Genomic DNA, 22734 nt, shown 5'->3' on the forward strand with positions numbered 1-22734 from the left:
TCTTGCATCCCTGGGACGAAGCCTACTTGATTGTGAGTGATCATTTTGATGTGTTCTTGGATTCGGTTGGCAAGAATTTTATTGAGTATTTTTGCATCAATATTCATAAGGGAAATTGGTCTGAAGTTCTCTTTCTTTGTAGGATCTTTGTGTGGTTTTGGTATCAGCGTAATTGTGGCTTCACAGCACAAGATGGGTAGTGTTCCTTCTGTTTCTATTGTGTGGAATAGTTTGAAGAGTACTGGTGTTAGGATTTCTTTGAAGGTCTGATAGAATTCTTCACTAAAACCATCTGGTCCTGTGCTTTTTTTGGTTGGGAGACTTTCAATGACTGCTTCTATTTCTTTAGGGGTTATGGGACTGTTTAGATGGTCTATCTAATCCTGATTTAACTTTGGTATTTGGTATCTGTCTAGAAAATTATTTATTTCATCCAGATTTTCCAGTTGTGTTGAGTATAGGCTTTTGTAGTAGGATCTGATGATTTTTTATATTTCCTCAGTTTATGTTGTTATATCTCCCTTTTCATTTCTAATTTTGTTAATTTGGATATTGTCTCTGTGCCCTCTGGCTAGTCTGGCTAAGGGTTTATCTAGAGAACCAGCTCCTGGTTTTGTTGACTCTTTGTATAGTTCTTTTGTTTCTACTTGGTTGATTTAAGCCTTGAGTTTGACGATTTCCTGCCTTCTACTCCTCTTGGGTGTATTAGCTTCTTTCTGTTCTAGTGCTTTCAGGTGTGCTATTAAGCTGCTAGTGTATGCTCTCTCCAGTTTCTTTTTGGAGGCACTCAGAGCTATGAGTTTTCCTCTTAGCACTGCTTTCATTGTGTCCCATAAGTTTGGGTATGTTGTGCATTCATTTTCATTAAATTTTAAAAAGTCTTTGATTTCTTTCCTTATTTCCTCCTTGATCAAAGTATCATTGAGTAGAGCATTGTTCAGCTTCCTATGTATGTGGTCTTTCTGTTGTTTTTGTTGCTATTGAAGACCATCCATAGTGATCTGATAAGAGGTATGGGATTATTTCAATCTTCTCATATCTGTTGAGGTCTGTTTTGTCACCAATTATATGGTCAATTTTGGAGAAGGTATGATGAAGTACTGAGAAGAAGGTATATTCTTTTGATTTAAGATGTTCTATAGATATCTGTTAAATCCATTTGGTCCATAACTTCTGTTAGTTTCACTGTGTCTTTGTTTAGTTTGTGTTTCCCTGATCTGTCTACTGATGAGAGCAGGGTGTTGAAGTCACCCATAATTATTGTGTGAGGTGCAATGTGTGCAAAAAGCTTGTAACCCAAAACATCCAGGAAATCCAGGACACAATGAGAAGACCAAACCTAAAGATTACAGGTATAGAAGAGACCAAAGATTTACAACTTAAAGGGCCAGTAAATATCTTCAACAAAATTATAGAAGAAAATTTCTCTAACCTCAAGAAAGACATACCCATGAACATAGAAGAAGCCTATAGAACTCCAAACAGACTGGACCAGAACAGAAATTCCTCCCGGAACATAATAATCAAACACCAAATGCACTAAACAAAGAAAGAATATTAAAAGCAGTAAGGGGAAAAGGTCAAGTAACTTATAAAGGCAGACTTATCAGAATTACACCAGACTTCTCACCAGAGATGATGAAAGCTAGAAGATCCTCGGGAGATCTCATACTGATCCTGAAAGAACAATTGGCAGCCCAGACTACTATACCCAGCAAAACTCTCAATCACCATAGATGGAGAAACCAAGATATTCCATGATAAAACCAAATGTATACAATATCTTTCCAGAAATCTAGCCCTACAAAGGATAATAAGTGGAAACCGCCAACACAAGGAGAAAAACTACACCCTAGGAAAATAAGAGAAACTAATCTTTCAACAAACCCAAAAGAAGACAACGATACAAACATAAAAATAACATAAAAAAAGCAAATACCACATTTGTTCTCTCATAGAGAATCCAGATTTAAAATTGCATGCATAGGTTATGAAATTGGCTAGGGCATTATGAAAGGGGAAGAACAGATTTTAAGTGAGCTGGGAAAAAGAGTAATGGGATATATGTCATAAGAAAGCAGAAGTTAGGCTTCCGGATCCAGATCAGCCTGGGCGGCAACACCACATCTCCAGGTCCTGCAAGAGGCAAGAGGGGCTTCCGGGCGGCCAGCGGGGAGAAGTCGGTGTGCTCCGGTGAATCCAGCGGGCCCCAGCAGGAGCCTTCATGTGCCTGCTTTGGGATCTGAACAGCCTGGGCCACAGCACTCAGTCTCCAGGAAGTGCAGGAGACCTGATGTGCACCCAGAGGCAGTCTGGGAGCTCACAGCACAGCTTGCTCCTGTGGCATAGAGCTTAGGCTCCAGTTTGGAGGCCTCTGGAGGTAGCCCTCAGACCTCTCCGCTTCCGGATCCAGATCAGCCTGGGCGGCAACACCACATCTCCAGGTCCTGCAAGAGGCAAGAGGGGCTTCCGGGCGGCCAGCTGGGAGAAGTCGGTGTGCTCCGGTGAATCCAGCAGGCCCCAGCGGGAGCCTTCGGGTGTCCGCTTCGGGGTCTGAACAGCCTGGGCAACACCACCCTGTCTCCAGGCAGTGCAGGAGGTAAGCTGTGCACCAGAGGCCACCTGGGAAGGGGCAGCTTGCACTGGTGAGTCCAGCATTGACAAGACCAACTAACACCAGTGAGAACTAGATGGCAAAAGGCAAACACAGGAATGTCACTAACAGAAAACAAGGCAATATGGCAACATCTGAACCCAATTCTCCTTTACCAGCATGTCCTGGATATCCCATCACACCAGTAAAACAAGATTTGGATTTAAAATTACTGGTCATGATGCTGGTACAGGAACACATGAAGGACATACTTAAAGAAATTCAGGAGAAAATGGATCAAAAGTTAGAAGCCCTTGCAAGGGAAATACAAAAATCATTGAAAGAAATTCAGGAGAATACAAAAGCCAATAATGAGGAAACACAAAAAACACTTAAAGAAATACAGGAGAACTTTGGTCAACAGGCTGAGGTCATAAAAGAGGAAACACAAAAATCTCTTAAAGAATTACAGGAAAGCACAAACAAGCAAGTGAAGGAGCTAAGCAAAACCATCCAGGATCTAAAATCAGAAGTAGAAACAACTAAGAAAACTCAAAGGGAGACAACTTTGGAGATAGAAAGCCTTGGGAAGAAATCAGGGAACATAAGATGCAAATATCAACAACAGAATACAAGAGATAGAAGAAAGAATCTCAGATGCTGAAGATACCCTAGAAACCATGGACTCAACAGTTAAAGAAAATGCAAAAAGCTTGTAACCCAAAATATCCAGGAAATCCAGGACACAATGAGAAGACCAAACCTAAGGATTATAGGCATAGATGAGAGTGAAGATTTACAACTTAAAGGGCCAGCAAATATCTTCAATAAAATTATGGAAGAAAACTTCCCTAACCTAAAGAGAGAGATGCCCATGAATATACAAGAAGCCTACAGAACTCCAAACAGACTGGACCAGAACAGAAATACTTCCCGTCACATAATAATCAAAACACCAAATGTACTAAACAAAGAAAGAATATTAAAGGCAGTAAGAGAAAAAGGCCAAGTAATATATAAAGGAAGACCTATCAGAATCACAGCAGACTTTTCACCTGAGACTATGAAGGCTAGAAGATCCTGGGCAGATCTCATGCAGACTCTAAGAGAACACAAATGCCAGCCAAAACTACTATATCCAGCAAAACTCTCAATCATCATAGATGGAGAAACTAAGATATTCCATGACAAAACCAAGTTTACCCAGTATCTGTCCACAAACCCAGCCCTACAAAGGATAATAGGAGGAAAACAGCAATACAAGGAGGGAAACTTCACCCTGGAAAAAGCAAGATAGTAACCTTTCATCAAACTCAAAATAAGTTAACCAATCAAATTTAAAAAATAACGTTAAAAATGACAGGAAGTAACAATCACTATTCCTTAATATCTCTTAACATCAATGGACTCAATGCCCCAATAAAAAGACATAGACTAACTGACTGGATACGTAAACAGGACCCTACATTTTGCTGCTTACAGGAAACACACCTAAGGGTCAAAGACAAACACTACCTTAGAGTAAAAGGCTGGAAGACAATTTTACAAGCAAATGGTCTCAGGAAACAAGCTGGAGTAGCCATTTTAATATCAGATAAAATTGACTTTCAACCCAAAGTCTTCAAAAGAGACTCTGAGGGACACTTCTTGCTGGTCAAAAGAAAAATACAACAAGAAGAACTCTCAATCCTGAACATCTTTGCTCCAAATGCAAGGGCACCCTCTTTCGTAAAAGAAACTTTATTAAAGCTCAAAGCACACATTGCACCTAACACAATAATTGTGGGTGACTTCAACACTGCACTTTCCTCAATGGACCGATCAGGAAAACAGAAACTAAACAGGGACACAATGAAACTAATTGAAGCTTTGGACCAATTAGATTTAACAGATATATATAGAACATTCTATCCTAAAGCAAAAGAATATACCTTTTTCTTAGCACCTCATGGTACCTTCTCCAAAATCGACCATATAATTGGTCACAAGACAGACCTCAACAAATACAAGAAGATCAAACTAATCCCATGCCTCCTATCAGATCACTATGGAGTAAAAGTGGTCTTCAATAGCAACAAAAACAACAGAAAACCCACATACACGTGGAAACTGAACAATATTCTACTCAATGATACCTTGGTCAAGGAAGAAATAAAGAAAGAAATTAAAGACTTTTTAGAACACAATGAAAATGAAGACACAACATACCCAAATCTATGGGACACAATGAAAGCAGTGCTAAGAGGAAAACTCATAGCCCTGAGTGCCTCCAAAAAGAAAATGGAGAGAGCATACATTACCAGCTTAATGACACACCTGAAAGCCCTGGAACAAAAAGAAGCTATTTCACCCAGGAAGAGTAGAAGGCAGGAAATCATCAAACTCAGGGCCGAAATCAATCAAGTAGAAACAAAGAGAACCATACAAAGAATCAACAAAACCAGGAGCTGGTTCTTTGAGAAAATCAACAAGATAGATAAGCCCTTAGCCAGACTGACCAAAGGGCACAGAGAAAGTATCCAAATTAACAAATTTAGAAATGAAAAGGGAGATATAACAACTGAAACTGAGGAAATCCAAAAAATCATCAGATCCTACTACAAGAGCCTGTACTCAACACAACTGGAGAATCTGGAGGAAATGGACAATTTCCTTGACAGATACCAAATACCAAAATTAAATCAGGACCAAATAGATCATCTAAACAGTCCCATAACGCCTAAAGAAATAGAAGGAGTCATAGAAAGTTTTCCAACCAAAAAAAGCACAGGACCAGATGGTTTCAGTGCAGAATTCTATCAGACCTTCAAAGAAGAGTTAACACCAATACTCTTCAAACTATTCCACAAAATAGAAACAGAAGGAACCCTACCCAATTCCTTCTACGAAGCCACAATTACGCTGATACCAAAACCACACAAAGATCCAACAAAGAAAGAAAACTTCAGACCAATCTCCCTTATGAACATCGATATAAAAATACTCAATAAAATTCTTGCCAACCGAATCCAGAACACATCAAAACGATCATCCACCATGATCAAGTAGGCTTTATCCCAGGGATGCAGGGTTGGTTCAATATACGGAATTCCATCAATGCAATCCACTACATAAACAAACTCAAAGAAAAAAAACACATGGTCATTTCATTGGATGCTGAAAAAGCATTTGACAAAATTCAGCATCCTTTCATGCTTAAAGTCTTGGAAAGAACAGGAATTCAAGGCCCATACCTAAATATCGTTAAAGCAATATACAGCAAACCGGTAGCCAGCATCAAACTAAATGGAGAGAAACTTGAAGCAATCCCTCTAAAATCAGGGACTAGACAGGGCTGCCCCCTTTCTCCTTATCTTTTCAATATTGTACTTGAGGTACTAGCTCGGGCAATTCGACAACATAAGGAGGTCAAAGGGATACAAATTGGAAAGGAAGAAGTCAAACTATCATTATTTGCATTATTTGCAGATGACATGATAGTCTACCTAAGTGACCCAAAAAACTCCACTAGAGAACTCCTACAGCTGATAAACAACTTCAGCAAAGTGGCAGGTTATAAAATCAACTCAAGCAAATCAGTGGCCTTCCTATACTCAAAGGATAAGCAGGCTGAGAAAGAAATTAGAGAAACGACCCCCTTCACAATAGCCACAAACAGTATAAAGTATCTTGGGGTGACTCTTACCAAACATGTGAAAGATCTGTATGACAAGAACTTCAAGACCCTAAAGAAGGAAATGGAAGAAGACCTCAAAAAATGGGAAAACCTCCCATGTTCATGGATCGGCAGGATAAATATAGTTAAAATGGCCATTTTGCCAAAAGCAATATACAGAGTCAATGCAATACCCATCAAAATCCCAACTCAATTCTTCACAGAGTTAGAAAGAGCAATTATCAAATTCATCTGGAATAACAAAAAACCCAGGATAGCTAAAACTATTCTCAGCAACAAAAGAAATTCTGGGGGAATCAGTATCCCTGACCTCAAGCAATACTACAGAGCAATAGTGTTAAAAACTGCATGGTATTGGTACAGTGACAGGCAGGAGGAGCAATGGAACAGGATTGAAGATCCAGAAATGAACCCACACACCTATGGCCACTTGATCCTCGACAAAGAGGCTGAAAACATCCAATGGAAAAAAGATAGCCTTTTCAACAAATGGTGCTGGTTCAACTGGAGGTCAGCATGCAGAAGAATGCGAATTGATCCATCCTTGTCTCCTTGTACTAAGCTCAAATCCAAATGGATCAAGGACCTCCACATAAAGCCAGACACTCTGAAGCTAATAGAAAAGAAACTGGGGAAGACCCTTGAGGACATTGGTACAGGGAGAAAGTTTCTGAACAGAACACCAATAGCATATGCTCTAAGATCAAGAATTGACAAATGGGACCTCATAAAATTACAAAGTTTCTGTAAGGCAAAGGACACCATCAAGAGGACAGATCGGCAACCAACAAATTGGGAAAAGATCTTCACCAATCCTACATTAGATAGAGGGCTAATATCCAATATATATAAAGAACTCAAGAAGTTAGACTCCAGAAAACCGAACAACCCTATTAAAAAATGGGGTACAGAGTTAAACAAAGAATTCTCACCTGAAGAACTTCGGATGGCGGAGAAGCATCTTAAAAAATGCTCAACTTCATTAGTCATTAGGGAAATGCAAATCAAAACAACCCTGAGATTTCACCTTACACCAGTCAGAATGGCTAAGATTAAAAATTCAGGAGACAGCAGGTGTTGGAGAGGGTGTGGAGAAAGAAGAACACTCCTCCACTGCTGGTGGGGTTGCAAATTGGTACAACCACTCTGGAAATCAGTCTGGCGGTTCCTCTGAAAACTGGGCACCTCACTTCCAGAAGATCCTGCTATACCACTCCTGGGCATATACCCAGAGGATTCCCCACCATGTAATAAGGATACATGCTTTACTATGTTCATAGCAGCCCTATTTATAATTGCCAGATGCTGGAAAGAACCCAGGTATCCCTCAACAGAAGAGTGGATGCAAAAAATGTGGTATATCTACACAATGGAGTACTATTCAGCCATTAGAAACAATGAATTCATGAAATTCTTAGGCAAATGGATGGAGCTAGAGAACATCATAGTAAGTGAGGTAACCCTGACTCAAAAGGTGAATCATGGTATGCACTCACTAATAAGTGGATATTAACCTAGAAAACTGGAATATCCAAAACATAATCCACACATCAAATGAGGTACAAGAAGAAAGGAAGAGTGGCTCCCTGTTCTGGAAAGACTCAGTGAAGCAGTATTCGGCAAAACCAGAACGGGGAAGTGGGAAGGGGTGGGTGGGAGGACAGGGGCAGAGAAGGGGGCTTGCGGGACTTTCGGGGAGTGGGGGGCTAGAAAAGGGGAAATCATTTGAAATGTAAATAAAAAAATATATCGAATAAAAAAAAAGAAAGCAGAAGTTGGTGTTAACTGGGGGAAGAAAGGAAAACAACTGGAGGGAGGTACATAGGAGGAACTCTGGGGGAGGGAATAAGAGAACATAATATAATGACGCACATGTATGAAGATGCTGGGGTAGAACTCATCACTTTATATGCTAACCTAAAATACTAATTTTTTTAAAGACCTTTTCTTACTGTCCTTGTTTGATTTCTCTAATGATACGACAAAACAAAACACTGATCAAAAGCAACATGGGGGAAGAAAGGGTTTGTTTGGCTTACATAGGCCAGTCAATGTCCATCACCGAGGAAAGCCAAGGCAGAAGCTCAAGGCAGGGAATAAAGAGAGACCACTGAAGAACGCTGCTTATTGCCTAGGTTCCAGGCTTACTTTCAGCTACATTTCTTATACAGCCCAGGCCTACCTGCCTAAGAATGGTACTGCTCACAGTGGGCTAACCCCCTTACATCAATTAGCAATTTTAAAATGTCTCAGACACACCAAGGACAACCTCTGAGCTCCTTCTTCCCACTCTTTAGGTCTGTGTCAAGCTGACAGCTGAAGCTTACGACACAAACCTCTACCATTCTATGGTACTATGTGATGTTTTGCCTGTGTTCTTATTGTAAGAAAAACATCAAATAATAGTCTTTTTCTGTCAAACTCATTTGTTTGGAAGGTAGAATTAAAATCTTTTGTTTCTCTTCCACCTTATAAAGCCTTTATGTAAATGCTGTAATCCCCCACTCAGTAAAGATTTTATTCATACAAAGGCTCTGCTGCATTCTTGGCCTTTCTTATTTCCTTGTGCAGAATCTTATAAAAACTAGCCAATCATGAAGGACTGAGGTAGAATTCCATCCCCCAGGAAAAGACAGTCACTACCTGCTTTAGAATAAAAACCAAGAACACTTCCTGGCCTTGTGTGCTTAATCAAGAATAAAATTTCTCTTGTTTACTCCTGATCAACAGTTCTGCCTTACTGAGACACTTCAGTTGGAATTGTGGTCACTTTCTTTGTGGCTCGAACTTTTTCTAACCGTGTGTCCATATTAGAGCAGAGTAAAAGACAAGGCACAAGTTCTTTGTCAGGATCCCAATGCCAGCAAAATGAAAGCTTCAGGGATATCTTGCCTGTTTTAGATTTCCCATTCTTAGTTCCTCTACAGTCACCTGGGAAGACAGTAGCTTTCAAATGTTGCTCTACAACTTCCCATGGAATTTCCTCCCATGGAGAGGAAGGCTGAGCTCCACAGAAGCAACAGAGAGCAAGAAGGCAAAGAGAGGAGAAATGACTCACCATCTGCCTCAGAGTCCACAGGTCAGAGGTGAGCATGAGCATCACCATCAGCTGCCGCCCTCCCAGCTCCAGAGGCTCCCCTGGCCAGCCCTCTACCCTTTCTTACCCCATCCTATGTTTAAATGGCAAAGGTTAAATGAGATGGTACCTGATCCTGTACTATGCTGCTTAGCCAGGACTAAATAAACTAGTAGGAGTCCAGGAATGGAAAGAGGAAGGGAGGGGAAGAGGAGGGAAAGTCTAACCAATAAAATAGCAATTAAGACAGGCAGATGTTTCCTTTTGTGTTCTGATTAGTTGGGAGTACCAATGAACTATTATCCCTGTTTATTTTAACAAGCTGCTGAAGCAATCAGATTTACCGTTCCCTCTGGCTGGGCTGGGAACACACGTGTAACTAGCTCTAGTTGGCTCAGTTAAAATACACAATTAAAGCTCCTAACGAGCAATTCTGACCCAGAAGAGAGGCGGGAACTGGCCAGTCTCTCTCCTTTCACAGATGATAAAAGGCCACCTGTTCTCCAACTCAGAAGCCTTAACAGTAGGCCTTCAGGGAAAAGTAAGGCCTCAGGAAGTGCTTCCGTGCAGATCTCCACTGAGGGGTAAAAGGAGCTGGGAAGTTACTAGGGAGCCACACCCAAAGACAAGGAGCACATTTATTCCTAGGAACAACAAAATTGATGAAGCCAAGTAGAAGACAATGGGGGCTGCAGAGCTTTCCCTCCCCTGTAAAGAAGCAAAGGGGTTTCTAGGCAGGGAAGAAAAGGAATCTACAGTGCGGTCTTTGTGCACCAACACACGGCCTGGATCTCTTTTCTTTAACATTTCTTGGAAGAGAATGAGTCATCTAAACATTGCAGGAAACCAAACAGAAGTTGGGGGTGGCTAACTTTGGGTAAAGTTTTTCTTTTAAATGTTTGCATAGTTATCTTTGTCAAAAAAAAAAAAAAAGAAAGAAAGAATGGAAGAAAGAAAGAAGAAAAAAAGAAAAGAAAAAAGAAAGGTAGCTAAATTTAGACTAGAAATGTGGCACAATTAACAATGGACTAGCAAGTGCGATGGTGTGCTCAGATCTGGATCTTTTATTTTGAAACTTATCACAACCTTTTTGGCTAGAGTGGGAGCCCGACTCTGCCTGTGACTAAAGCAGGAGAGCAGGAGTAGTCAGAAATAAGATTGCAACAGCTCCTTCCAGCTGTGTGCTTACAAAACCAGCAAGAAGTCTTCCTTTTCTAACAGATAAGAGCTAGACAGAACTGGAACATACAGCCTCATCTCCACATTGTCTGCCACCCCCACCCAAGCATAAGACAGCAGAAGGTGTGGTCTGCTCTGCCTGGATGTAGGACTGTCACTTGCCCCTTTAAAAGGTTTATTTTATTATTTTTAATTGTGTGTAGGTGTGTGTGTCTGCATGTGGATATGTGGAAGTGAGTGCAGATTCCAGGGGAAGTCAGAGGCACCAAATCCCCTGTGTTTGCTGTTAAAGTTACTAGCTGACAGATGTCTGGGACCTAACTAAACTTGGGCCTTCTGGAAGAGCATCAGTGCTTTGAACCATTGTACACTCCTTGCCCCATCTTTGTACTTTCTTAAATTAATATATTTCCTGAATGTCAATGGGTTTATCTGTTAGATAGAAACAAAACAAATGAACAAACAACCCACCAATTATGAAAGGGTTCTAAAACTAGTCCGCAACAGAAGACGCACTGATTCTTTTACTTTTCTACTTATTCAGACCAGCAGCCTATTTTACCTATCTATACTACAAAACTTTTATTAGACAAAAAATCTCTCCTTATTTGTAGATGTGTATATTTATGAAAGCATGTTTTTGCCATGTGGCAGAAGCTAATTTCAGGGTCCCAAGGCCGAAGCTGTCAGCAGGTCAAAACAGCAGGGTCATTTAATTCTGTGACAATGAGACTGTATCAGCAATTTTCCAAAAAGAATCAAATTCTCAAGTGCACAGATCTCCATCAGTGCTAGCATCATCTCTTTACCCCCAAAGATATATCAGAGGCCAACTGTTCAAAAAAAAAAATCTAATTTAAAACTGAAGGGACATTTCCAGATCTCAGAGGAGAGGGACATAAATGTTCTATTAAGCTTTGCAGCAGGAGGCAAGCCACCAGATCCAGAGTGGAGGTTTCAGGGGCACTCTATTTCAAAGACGCTGAGTTCCTGAGCTGGCACTTTGCCCAGAATGCTTTGAACGGTTTAGATAGGGCTTAAGGGTGTGGGCTATTAGGTATCAGGCCAATGTTAGGTGATGGTGGTAACTGAATTTGGCTGGCCTCTCCCATCCAACTTAGTCCAAAAACCAAAACCAAACAGAAAAACTAAACAAACAGTGGATCGGTAGGGGCTATTGTTACAGGGGTGCAGAAAATGGTGATCTAGCAGGTCAGAGCTGAGAAATGACTTCTGAATTTCCCTTCAACCATATTTCCTTGCCTGTGTGTAGGAAGGACCTTGCTAGCCCCCATTCATCCACAGATGTGGAAGCCAACAATGACTAGCAAAGCTGAGCTCTACTGGAATTTATACTCTGGGGAAATCAAGGTCATACAATATACAGATATAATGCTAGGAGTATAGTTTGGTGGTAGAAGGCTTGTTCAGCAGCTCAAGGCCTTGGTGGTGGTGAATCTCCAGCATGTCAGATGATAATGATAGTAGTTACATTGAAGCACAAATACTGTAAAGAAAGGCTGGCTTGGAGTTGCCATGTGAGAAACACTGAGAGTGCTTTGACATTTTGTGTACAGGTAGGAGGCAAGGATGTTTTGAAATTATAATCCAGTATGTCTACAGCAAAAATCTTATGTGTAGCACCTTCTTATATTTCCTATTCTGCTCTGCTTTTTAAATACTAGTTATAACTCACTAAATTTAAAGTATCAGTGATAGGATTAGAGCCCACCAACCAAGATAGGAGCTAAATAACTTCCCCACTTGAGATAGCTGATTACAGTTCAAAGCAGGTTTAGGCTCAATTACTGAATTCTGGCAAGGCAGAAAAACAGCTGGATTTTAGGGAATGTACAAAAAAAATCCATCAGCAAATATTTATAGAACATCTATTATATGTCATATACTTGTGGCTTGAATATAAAACAAGGAGTTTAAAAGTTCACAGTCTGCTGAGAAAGATAGACATTGACCTGACATCCAAGCCTATCAGAATGTAAGTCTTTATCCATTTCAAAGACATTAATAGAAATGGGATGATCTTAGTGTAAGGATTTCTTTTTCCTTATCTGGGTCCAGCTTGCCAGAAAGAAATCTGAGTTTTTAAAAATCCAGCTATTAAACAGTAAATCCTTCTACTTTGCATTTGCCTTTCTAATTACACATGTCTGTTTCAGTCATAATGACACTGCTTTAGAGTAAGTGAATCTCAAAAGCTTATATACCGGCTAAAAAATGTTTGGAATCTTTTGAGTTTGTAAGCACCATAAAAGCTAATTTCACCAATAACTATTTCACTTAGAAGTTAATAAGTGTAGCTGAATTTCCCTAGGGGGAAAAAGTCATGTTACAGAAAAAAAATGTCAGAAACCTGACACACTATAAATCCCACTACTTGTTTCAGATTCCTGTTGAATTATCTAAAAAACACAGTATTAAAGTACCACGAAGCTCCCCAGCCCTTACCACCTGCAGCAGTTGGGAGAGCTGGCCCTGGGGTCACAAGAGAGCAGGTGAGCTGGTCCTGCACCTTGCCTGGGAGCAGAGTAGAGTTGACCCTGCTGGAGGAGGCACAGTTGAGCAGGCCTGAAGGCAAGAGCATATGAGAGCTGGCCCCAGCACTCATCTGCCTGCTATACAGTAGTGTAGGTACAGGGGTGATGCCTCTCCCTTGCTCCCACCTGCAGTAGCTGGAGAGCTGGCCTTGCAGGCACGGGAACTAGAGAGCTAGCCCTGCCCTCTCACTGGCTGTGGGACACAGGGAAAGTGGGACCTGCACCTCACCTGGACAACACAATGGAGCTGGTCTTGATGGCAAAGGCAGCCCCAAGGGTGTGAGAACAGAAGCACTGTTCCACTCCCTTGAAGGCTGCAGCACGTAGGAGAGTAGGTCCCATGCCTTGACTGGGCAGCACAGTGGAGCTAGTTCCAGAGGCATGAGTGCTGGTAAACAAGTCCCAAGGGCATGAAAGCAGGAGAGTGACCCTGCCTCCTGCTGTTGGAGGTTTTAGATAGCCTGGCTGCAGCAGTGCTGGAGAGCTTGTCCTGGTGGCATGGATAAGGGAGAGCCTGCATGCTGACCAGCTCAGCCACCTCCCAGGCACAGATAGATCCAGGCCTCTGAGTTGGCCCACCTTAAAATTTGGATAATCTGAAAATGTTTGGGATGTGTGAAAGGTCCAGGCCTGCTGACCCAAAACTGCAGGATCTCCTGACACAAGGGAGACAACAGGATAACCAGGAGGAGCCAATATTGATGGTATCATAGAAGCCAGAGATCTCGAACCAGAACAATAACTCATTGCAATGAGCATTTGCAAGTGAAATGTGTGGCCAGAGGAATGTACTGTGGGACCATGATGAGAGGTTTTCTATGCTTTGTTTGTGTATGTTTTATTTTGTGGGGAAGGTTGTCAGGGCAAAGGGCAGATATGAGGGGATGGAGAAATGAGCAGGACTGGGGTGCATGATGTGAAACTCACAAAGAATCAATACAAAGTTAAAAATAAAACACAACAACAACAAAACCAAACAAACAAAATAAGAACCCAATGCTATTAAAATCACTGAGAACTAATGGAGGAGTGATCTCTCTTGAACAGCTTACACCTGGCATAGATTCAAGAGTGTTATGTTGTGTTTTTCTTGTACCAAGTTTACTATTCTTAGCGAAGCATCAGAGTTCAGTAATGAAAGAAAAAGACTTTTCTATTTTCCTACCATTACTTTTCAGCAGATACCAAGTTAGTAAATTTTTGGATCAGATTGTGTTAGAATGCTTAATTTTAGAAATTGCTGCTTAAATTATAAGGATGAATAAATATCTCTCAATAATAAGCTTAAACTTACTAATAAATAGGCAAGACTGGATGAATACATTAAAACATTAGATCCAAATCTCTATAGTCTTTAAGGAATACACTTTGCTGGTAAAGAGATACAAGTTGAACAAACCCACAACAATAAGTGTGAATAAAATAGCAAGAAGTCTCCCAACACTGAAAATGTCACAATCAAAAGGATTCACTTTCATATTTTACCAAACCATTCAAGAACAAACAACAATGCTCTCTCTCCAAACTGTTCCATCACACAGAAGGGAGGAATGCTGTGTCAAACAGTCTAACAAAGCCATCACTACTCAGATACCAAAACCAGTAAGAAAGCTATATAGACAACTTTCCTATGAAGACAGACACAAAAATTGTTGCAAATCGAATTTAAGAATTGATTAAGATCATAAACATACACACTGTTTTTATATCAGGGGGCTAATTCAACATTCGCAAATCATGAAGTGTGATATGGTACATAAGTAGATTTAAGGCCAGGAGTCACATGATCATTACACCAATCAGAAAAGGGACCTGGTCAAATTTAACATGCTAAAAGCTCAGAAGACACTAGAAGTAAAAAGAACACACTGCAGTATAGTAAAAACAAACTCAGCCAAGTTGACACTGCATGGGGAAAACCAGCCTTTTCCCCTAAAACCTGGAACCCACTACCTTTTCTAAGTGAAGCAGATAATCCAGAAAAGACTGAGCCCACTGGATGGGGACAGATCAATAGGAGTAGGAGGCAGAGAGACAGTGAAGTCCACCTGTTCTCTCAAGACCTTTAATAGCATAGTCTGATTATTTTTTCATGTGTGCTCCAGCCTCTTAGAAAGATATATCCTATACTAAGAAAATAAGCTCAAAACAACATCTCGGAAAGAAAAATCAGATCTAAGCCTTCTCTCTTACTGTCTTGGCAAATCTCCATTGTGGCTATTGTTCAGGATAGTGACTTCAATGAGAGCATATGTTTCTGGGTTCTGATCTCTCATTCCAAAAACATTTAGTGACATTATCCTGAAGGTGAATGTCTACTTATCCAAGGCTGGACATTAGAGGTATGAAACCGTCTCGGTGACTTTGGGTACCTTCAAGTAGACTGGGACATACAAGGGACAAAGGACACGAAGGCAAAGGATACAGATCTTAGGACATAACATCAACTCAGGAAGAAAAGCAAGCAATGACTTAGAAAGAAAAAGAGGCAGCATAGTAAGTGCTTGAAAGCACAAGCCCCCCCACAGTGTGGGATCCCAGCAGCTGGAAAGTGGGAAGAAGGCCTTGTGGTTCTCAGATGGCTGGGCTGGGACAAGAGGTAACAGACCTCATCTGAAAGTTGGCATGTGAACATGGAGAGGAGGAAAACACCCTGGTAGGAAATGAAACAGTCAGCAGCACCCTACAGGAAATGCCTAAATGAGAAAACTGCTGATCAAACGAGAAAGAGGAACTTAGCAGTACAGCCAGTTCATCAGGATTCAGTGTAGTGTTAGAAGTCTTGACTCGCCTTAGAACCCAGTATAGAGAAAAGAAGAGGCTCCGGGGGTTTAATCATGAATATAACACTTTCTTGACACTTCAGGTGCCAGGGTTGACTCTAAGAAAAACATAATGCCAACTTTTGAATACTGAGTAGCTATCCTCAGCTACTGTGTTGGTTCATATCTTGTCTTTGTGCACGGTAATTAAAGGGGTGGCTATTCCCATCAGTCATGGCCCATGAACATTTTTTAAAAATCCATATCCTCTGGATAGCACTTTCCCTCTCACTAGCACCTCATTCCATGAAAATCACTTAACTATGAGAAGGAAAGGGCCAGAGTTTGGGCTCTGATTGTGTGTGTGTGTGTGTGTGTAAATATTTACTATTAAAAGGCAAAATTAGTAATCTAATTATTAGGCAAGAGAATCTGGGTCAGAGTCAGGGAAAAATATTATTAAATAAGCAGTAGATGGTTAATCTATAGTAAACATTGGCAAGTCAAGAATATACCTGATAGGCTGGCAAGATGGCTAAGTGGATAAAGGTATTTGCCACCAAGCCTGAAAATCTATATTTGATTCCTAAGATTCAAGAAGTAGAAGGAGAGAACTAATTCATGCAAGTTGTCCCTTGAACTCCACATTCACAACAGGCATATGCATCTGTACATGCATGTGCACAGGCATGAGCACACACACACACACACAACTAAACTAAACTAAAAAACACTTTTTAAAAGAATACACGATGCTGGGCAGTGGTGGCGCACACCTTTAATCCCAGCACTTGGGAGGCAGAGGCAGGAGGATTTCTAAGTTGGAGGCCAGTCTGATCTACAGAGTGAGTTCCAGGACGGCCGGGCTATACAGAGAAACCCTGTCTTGAAAAAAACAAAACAAAACAAAACAAAAAAAATACACACATAGCAATAAACCCCACAGAATCAACTAACCTGACCCCCAGTGGCTCACAGAGACTGAACTGGTAACCAGGAAGCCTGCATGGGACTGACTTAGGATCTCTGCACGTATGTTACAGTTGTGTGGCTTGGTGTTCTTGTGTGACTCCTAACAGTGGGGGCAAGAGCTTTCTCTGACTCTGCTGCCTGCCTGTGAGACCCTTTCCTCCACTGGGTCACCTCTTCCAGCCTTAATAGGAGAGGAGGTGCCAAGTCTTATTGCTACTTGATATACCACAGCTGGTTGATGTCCATGAGGCTTGTACTTTTCTGAAGAGATATAGAAGAGGAGTTGGGGGATGGGGGCAGAGGAAAGGACTGAGAGGGGAAAGTGCAGTCAGGATTTATGAATAAATACACAGAAGAGAATCCATGATATAGGCTGGATATGGTAGTATACATCATAATAATCCTAGCACTCAGGAATCTCAGGCAGGATGGAAAGTTAGGCCTGCCTTGGCTGCATGATGAGACCCCGTATCAAAAAGCAGAGCAAAATATTAAAAGGAGAATACAAGTTGCAATTTATGGTAACCCCTAAAGGGATAATGTCACTACCAGTCTAAGAGAAGGAAAAAACTGTAAACCATATAAAAAAAAGAAGAAACAAACTCATCTGCTAATGGGTTACTTAGGCATACAGACTGAATTCTAGTTGTCAGTAGAGGAGGACTTGACCACAGAGGGTAGCACCACGTTTTTGGAGGGTGATGGTACTGTCACATGTCTTAATTTTGGTCATGGTTCAAATTGCACTTTTCAAGAATGTTCTGCATTCTTTCCTGCATATCCAACCTTCTACGGGATTATTACCATTCCATTTAAATATTAGTCAAGGGTGGTAGCACAGGTTTGTAATCCCAGCATTTCTCGGAGTCTAAGGCAGGAGGAAAGTCCAAACCTAGCCTTAGCTACATAACAAGAACATGAGTTTTTATTATTTCTTTCAGTGTGGATCTGCTGGTGATAGTTTTTTCATATCTTCTGGTGTGGAAATCTTGTTAGTTGGCCTTAAGTATCTTAAGGATTTTTCTTCCCACTGTCTCCTCTCTTTCATTGTTTTGACTGAGAACCCAGAAGTTAACTTTGCTGTTGCTTCTTTGAGTGCAGCTATAAGACACTTCTGTAACAGCTTTCATCAATGTGACGATAATTCACCTACACACAACTTCCTTTGTATTCATTCATCCTATCTGGAGTTCATAATGTGTTTTTACTCTGCAATAGCTTTGTTAGTTGTAGACAGTTTGTAGCCATTTTTCTTCAACTTTTTGTTTTCTGCTGAAACTTTAAATAATCACATCAGGCCTGTTCATGTCTGAGGCTTTTTCTTTTATGTTCATCCTTTTATCACTCCAATCTTCAGGATATTGTTGCATGACCCATCTTCAGCTTTGTTTAATCCATATAGTAAGCTTTTCTTTTTGATACTGTATTTTCATCATAAAATTTTGCTTTGTTCTTTTTATTATTGATATGTAATTCATATAACATACAATATGCTAGTTTAAAATATTCAAAATTCAATACATTTAATCGCACAAAGAACTTGTAAACTATCACCACTAATTTCAGAACATTGTCATCACACTAAAAGAGACCTGATAGTAATCACTTTTCAACCTTCCCCTTAGTTCCTAGCAACCACTAATCTACTTTCTGTTTCTATGAACTAGAATATTCTAAGCATTTCCTATAAATGGAATCTTATGGCATGTGGTCTTTTGTATCTGGCATCTTTTATTCAATACAATATTTTCAGAGTTTATCCATCCTGTAAGTATGTTTCAGAACCTCCTTTCTTTGTGGGCATGACAATGACAGGGATGGAACCCAGGGCCATGCACACATTACTAAGCATTGCCGCATCAGTGAGATACACTTCCTTGACCCAAACAGTATCTTTCTTTTCAATGGCTGAATACTACAAATGAACAACAAATTTTGTTGACATTTGTTTAACTGCTTTATGAACATTGCTTATTTCCACTTCTTGACATTATAAATAATTCTACTGTGTACAAAGTTTTTCTGAAAGTATGCTTCTTATTTCTCCTCAGTTATATCCAGGAGTGAAAGTGCTGAATTATAAGTTAACTCCAGGCTTCAGTTTTTATAGAATTATTAAACTTTTTTTTAATACAGGGTCTTCCTAGGTAGCTCTGCTTTTAGCCCCCAAATACTAAAATTATAAGCATGTGCCATCATGTCCAGCTCCTCACCAACATTTCACCTTCTCTCTCTTTTTCTTTCTTAAATTATAGCCATCTTTATGGGTATAACATGTTACTTGATTGTGGTTTTACAGAGATCTTTATATTTCTTACTGGTCATTTGCTTATCTTCTTTGGAGAAAAGTTTCTTCCAGTTTTTATGTATTTTAAAACTGGATTGCCTCTCATTGTTGAGATAAGAGTTCTTTATAGATTATAAATATAAACCCTTTATAAAATACATGATTTGAAAATATTTTCTCTTATTCTATACGACTTTTATTTTCCTTGAAAGTATTCTTAGAAAGTTTTGTACATTGGTATCTCATTTAAAGTTATCATTTATAATTTTGCTATCATTTAGTTTTTTAGACTATGAAACAGTATAAAGAGTATGTTTGATAACAACCTTATTTGGGTCTCCTATGAGGCCACAACTTCTCAGTTTTTGATCATAGTTATCTGATTTCTAGATGTGCCTATTTATAATTGGAAGTCAAACTATGTTATAACAAATGATGAAATACAAATCAGCATTTTCCTGGAGGGAGGATTTAAATCTGATTCTAGTCACGACCTATCTTGGATCACCTTAATCCAGTCACTGATGAAGACAGTTTGAAGCTAGATTTCAGTCCCTGTGAGATCACTGGAGTCACTCATGCTCTACCCTTCCTTCTCAGTTCATTCCTGTGCTGTGCCACAGCATGGGGAATCATAATCAGTATCCTTGGTATCCACAGACCCCTTGCACTGGGAATTGAATTGAAGTTTTCATGAAGGCTAGCAAGTTCTCTACCACTGAACTACACTCCCAGCCCTGCCTTTTTTGTTTGTTTGTTTTGTTTTGTTTTAATGTTTATTTTGAGACAAGCTCTCATTAATATGTCCAGAATTACCTTGAACTCATTATGTAGCACAAGCAAGCCTTGACCTTGTACTCCATCTGCCTTAGCCCTCCAGAGTAGGCCTGCACCACTGGGCCCAGCTCTTCCTTCATCTCAGTTTCAATTTTTACATGTCTAGCCCTTCAAGTTTGCTTAAAGTTCCGCTCAGCTTCATACCCATGATTTGTCTTCGAGAATGGCAGATGCTTCTTATATCACAGTAGCTCTAATGAAGCATAAACTTTGGACTGAATTCCCTAAAATGGCAGTGTAAACACTGAACACAGAGATCACTTTGTAGCCTTCAGTATGTCTGGTGCAATTCAAGATTCCCAATAAGCTCTGTGCAATGTGCTTTACATAGAAGAGTGAATGGACATTAGCCACAAGGAAGGCTTGCCACACTCAGATTCTTAAGCTGTTCCCTTCTCAGGACGTTCTGGGAAAACGAGAGAGGAACCAACCTCAGGATTTAAATATGGTTCCTCTTATTTCCCCAGGGACTTTTCAAACCCCCAATCTATAAGGAGGAGAATGAATCTAACTCAAATAAAGGACATCTTCTGAAATCAGCTAAGTGATTGAGAGTCTAGATTCAAATCTTAGGGGATCATTTGGTGACTTACATTTTACCTAATGGAGGAATTCTATACAAAGCTCTAAGTGTAAATCTATGAACAAGCCTTAAATAGGGCCAGGCATGGAGCATACCTCTAATCCTAGCACTAGGGAAGCAAAGACACAAGAATTCTTGAGGCCTGCTGGCTAGCTAATGTTACTGAACTAATGAGCTTCAAAAGTAGTGAGAAACGCTGCCTCAAAAAACAAGGAGGAACAGGCAAAGATGGCTCAGTGGGTAAAGGAGCCTGGGCCAAGCCTGCTGACCTGAGTTCAGTTGCTAGTATTCACTGGCTCAGTGTCTTCACTAAGCAAGCAAGCTATATATGACATTTTCCTTTACTACTTGGACTTTACTCTTCAGCAACTATTACCTATAGCATCTACAGAGCCCCTTTCAAACATTGCCTAAGAGTTATTCATGCAAATATTTCCCTCCCTTTTATCAACGTAAGTTTCTGAATAATCAAGACTTCATTGTTCAATTAGTAATTTAAAAAAATAGTTATACCTTCTACTCAGTGTTTAATATGTGCTAATTTATGGGCATGACTTCATTTAACTGTTGTGACAGTCGTTATCACTATCTCCATTTTATAAAGGCTAAGTCTTAGAAAGGTCAAGCAATTGTCCAGTTTCTAAATGAAGAACTGGAATTTGAACTCACAAACTTGTTTCACATTTTCCACACTCTTTTGTCATGTGTGTATTCTCATCTTAAAGAAGCCTCGCTGGACGAAAACAAGGGGAAGAAATTCCATAAACTTTGACATCAAGAAAAAGAATGATATAATACCTGTCTCTCAAGGATCTTTAAGGAAGAGGAAAAATAATCAGAGACAGAGGTCATAGTTAGCATCAAGGAAACTGTTTCCCAGATATCAGAGGACAGATGCACATGTGGATGGATGCACAGTAATTTTGAAAGCATGCACAGGACCCTCACAAGCCCAAGCCAGACAAAATTTTGGCATGAAGAGAGGTTAGATGGATATGAACTTCCATCACTAGGTGAGGTACTATTGATATTCAATTAGCTCCTTCAAGGAGAGGGAGTCAGTTTTTCTTGTGTTATAACATTTTTTATTAATATCTCCATTTTATAGATGCTAAATCTTAGAAAGGTCAAGCAATTGTCCTGTTTCTAAATGAAGGACTGGAATTTGAACTCACAAACTGTTCCACACTGTCTACAGTCTTTTGTCATGTATGTGCTCTCATCTTAAAGACGCCTTAGTGGATGAAAACATGATCCCTGGTAGGTCAACCATACTTCAGAGTACGCACCACTCCCAAGAGTCATTGGGGGACACAAACTGGGCTAGATGGGGATTTAAAAAAACTGCCCCCAAATCGAAGTTAGGTGAGTAGGAAGGAGATGGAGAATATTGGATGGGTCCAGAAAGTGTGAATATGATCCAGATAAATTGCAAGAAATTCTCAAAGAAGTAATAAAAATAATATTTAGAAAAAAATATAGTCTGTGTATCAATTGTTAGTCATGGTGATGACAGAAAGAAAGTAACCATAGCCTCTCTGTATTTCTGCTTTTTCCTGCCAGGCTAGTTTCTCAACTTGGAACAAAGAGCATGGCCTTAGCTAGCCTCTCTATCATCTGGATAGTCATCTCTATCCATCAACTCTTGTGGACAGCTATGAGCTATGTCTGCTGAGCTATGTCTCTAGCACGTATGGAACTGTAGGCCGCAGACATTTAACAAGAACATTCTCTATAGGCACAATGGGGTTCTAAAAATAAAAAGTCAGGGCTGAAATAAGCAATTTGAAAAGCTGAGGATAGGATCTCCATCCCAGAGCATGTCAATCTTCTGCATTAACCTACGAAGAAGGAATACACTACGTATGTGGTTGTATCATAACTTTAAATTACTCTCAAATATTCTGAAGAGGTTGAGAAATATTTTATTATAAAAAATCCAAATCAAATCAAAACTAATGAAAATTAAGAAATACAGATTTTTTTTAAAAAAAAATCACAACCACACTTTTAGAATACATAAGAAAAAAAAGAAGTAAGCTTGTCACAACTATGGCTGGTATTTTTGACCCTGGGTCTCAATCTACTCATTTAAATGTTGCAAAATATGAAAGAATACCCTAGAACCAATTTTTTAAAATTTATTGATATATTTATTTACATTTCAAATGATTTCCCCTTTTCTGGACCCCCACTCCCCGAAAGTCCCATCAG

General features: G+C 40.0%; 1 protein-coding gene across 6 annotated transcripts in view; it reads right to left on the bottom strand.

Annotated features, from left to right (window-relative positions):
• Srgap2 (SLIT-ROBO Rho GTPase activating protein 2) overlaps positions 1–22734 on the bottom strand; it is a 248152-nt gene that overhangs the window by 75648 nt on the left and 149770 nt on the right. Inside the window, exon 1 of one of the 6 annotated variants that reach the window (XM_052201080.1) lies at positions 9328–9458. The exons of the other annotated variants lie outside the window; for them this stretch is intronic. Coding sequence (XP_052057040.1) covers positions 9328–9375 — 48 coding nt within the window. The 5' untranslated portion in view covers positions 9376–9458. Of the gene's footprint in view, positions 1–9327; positions 9459–22734 lie in introns of those variants that run through there. 6 annotated transcript variants of the gene reach the window in all.

Source organism: Apodemus sylvaticus, chromosome 12 (genome assembly GCF_947179515.1).
Source record: "Apodemus sylvaticus chromosome 12, mApoSyl1.1, whole genome shotgun sequence".
In the NCBI taxonomy this organism is placed as follows: domain Eukaryota; kingdom Metazoa; phylum Chordata; class Mammalia; order Rodentia; family Muridae; genus Apodemus; species Apodemus sylvaticus.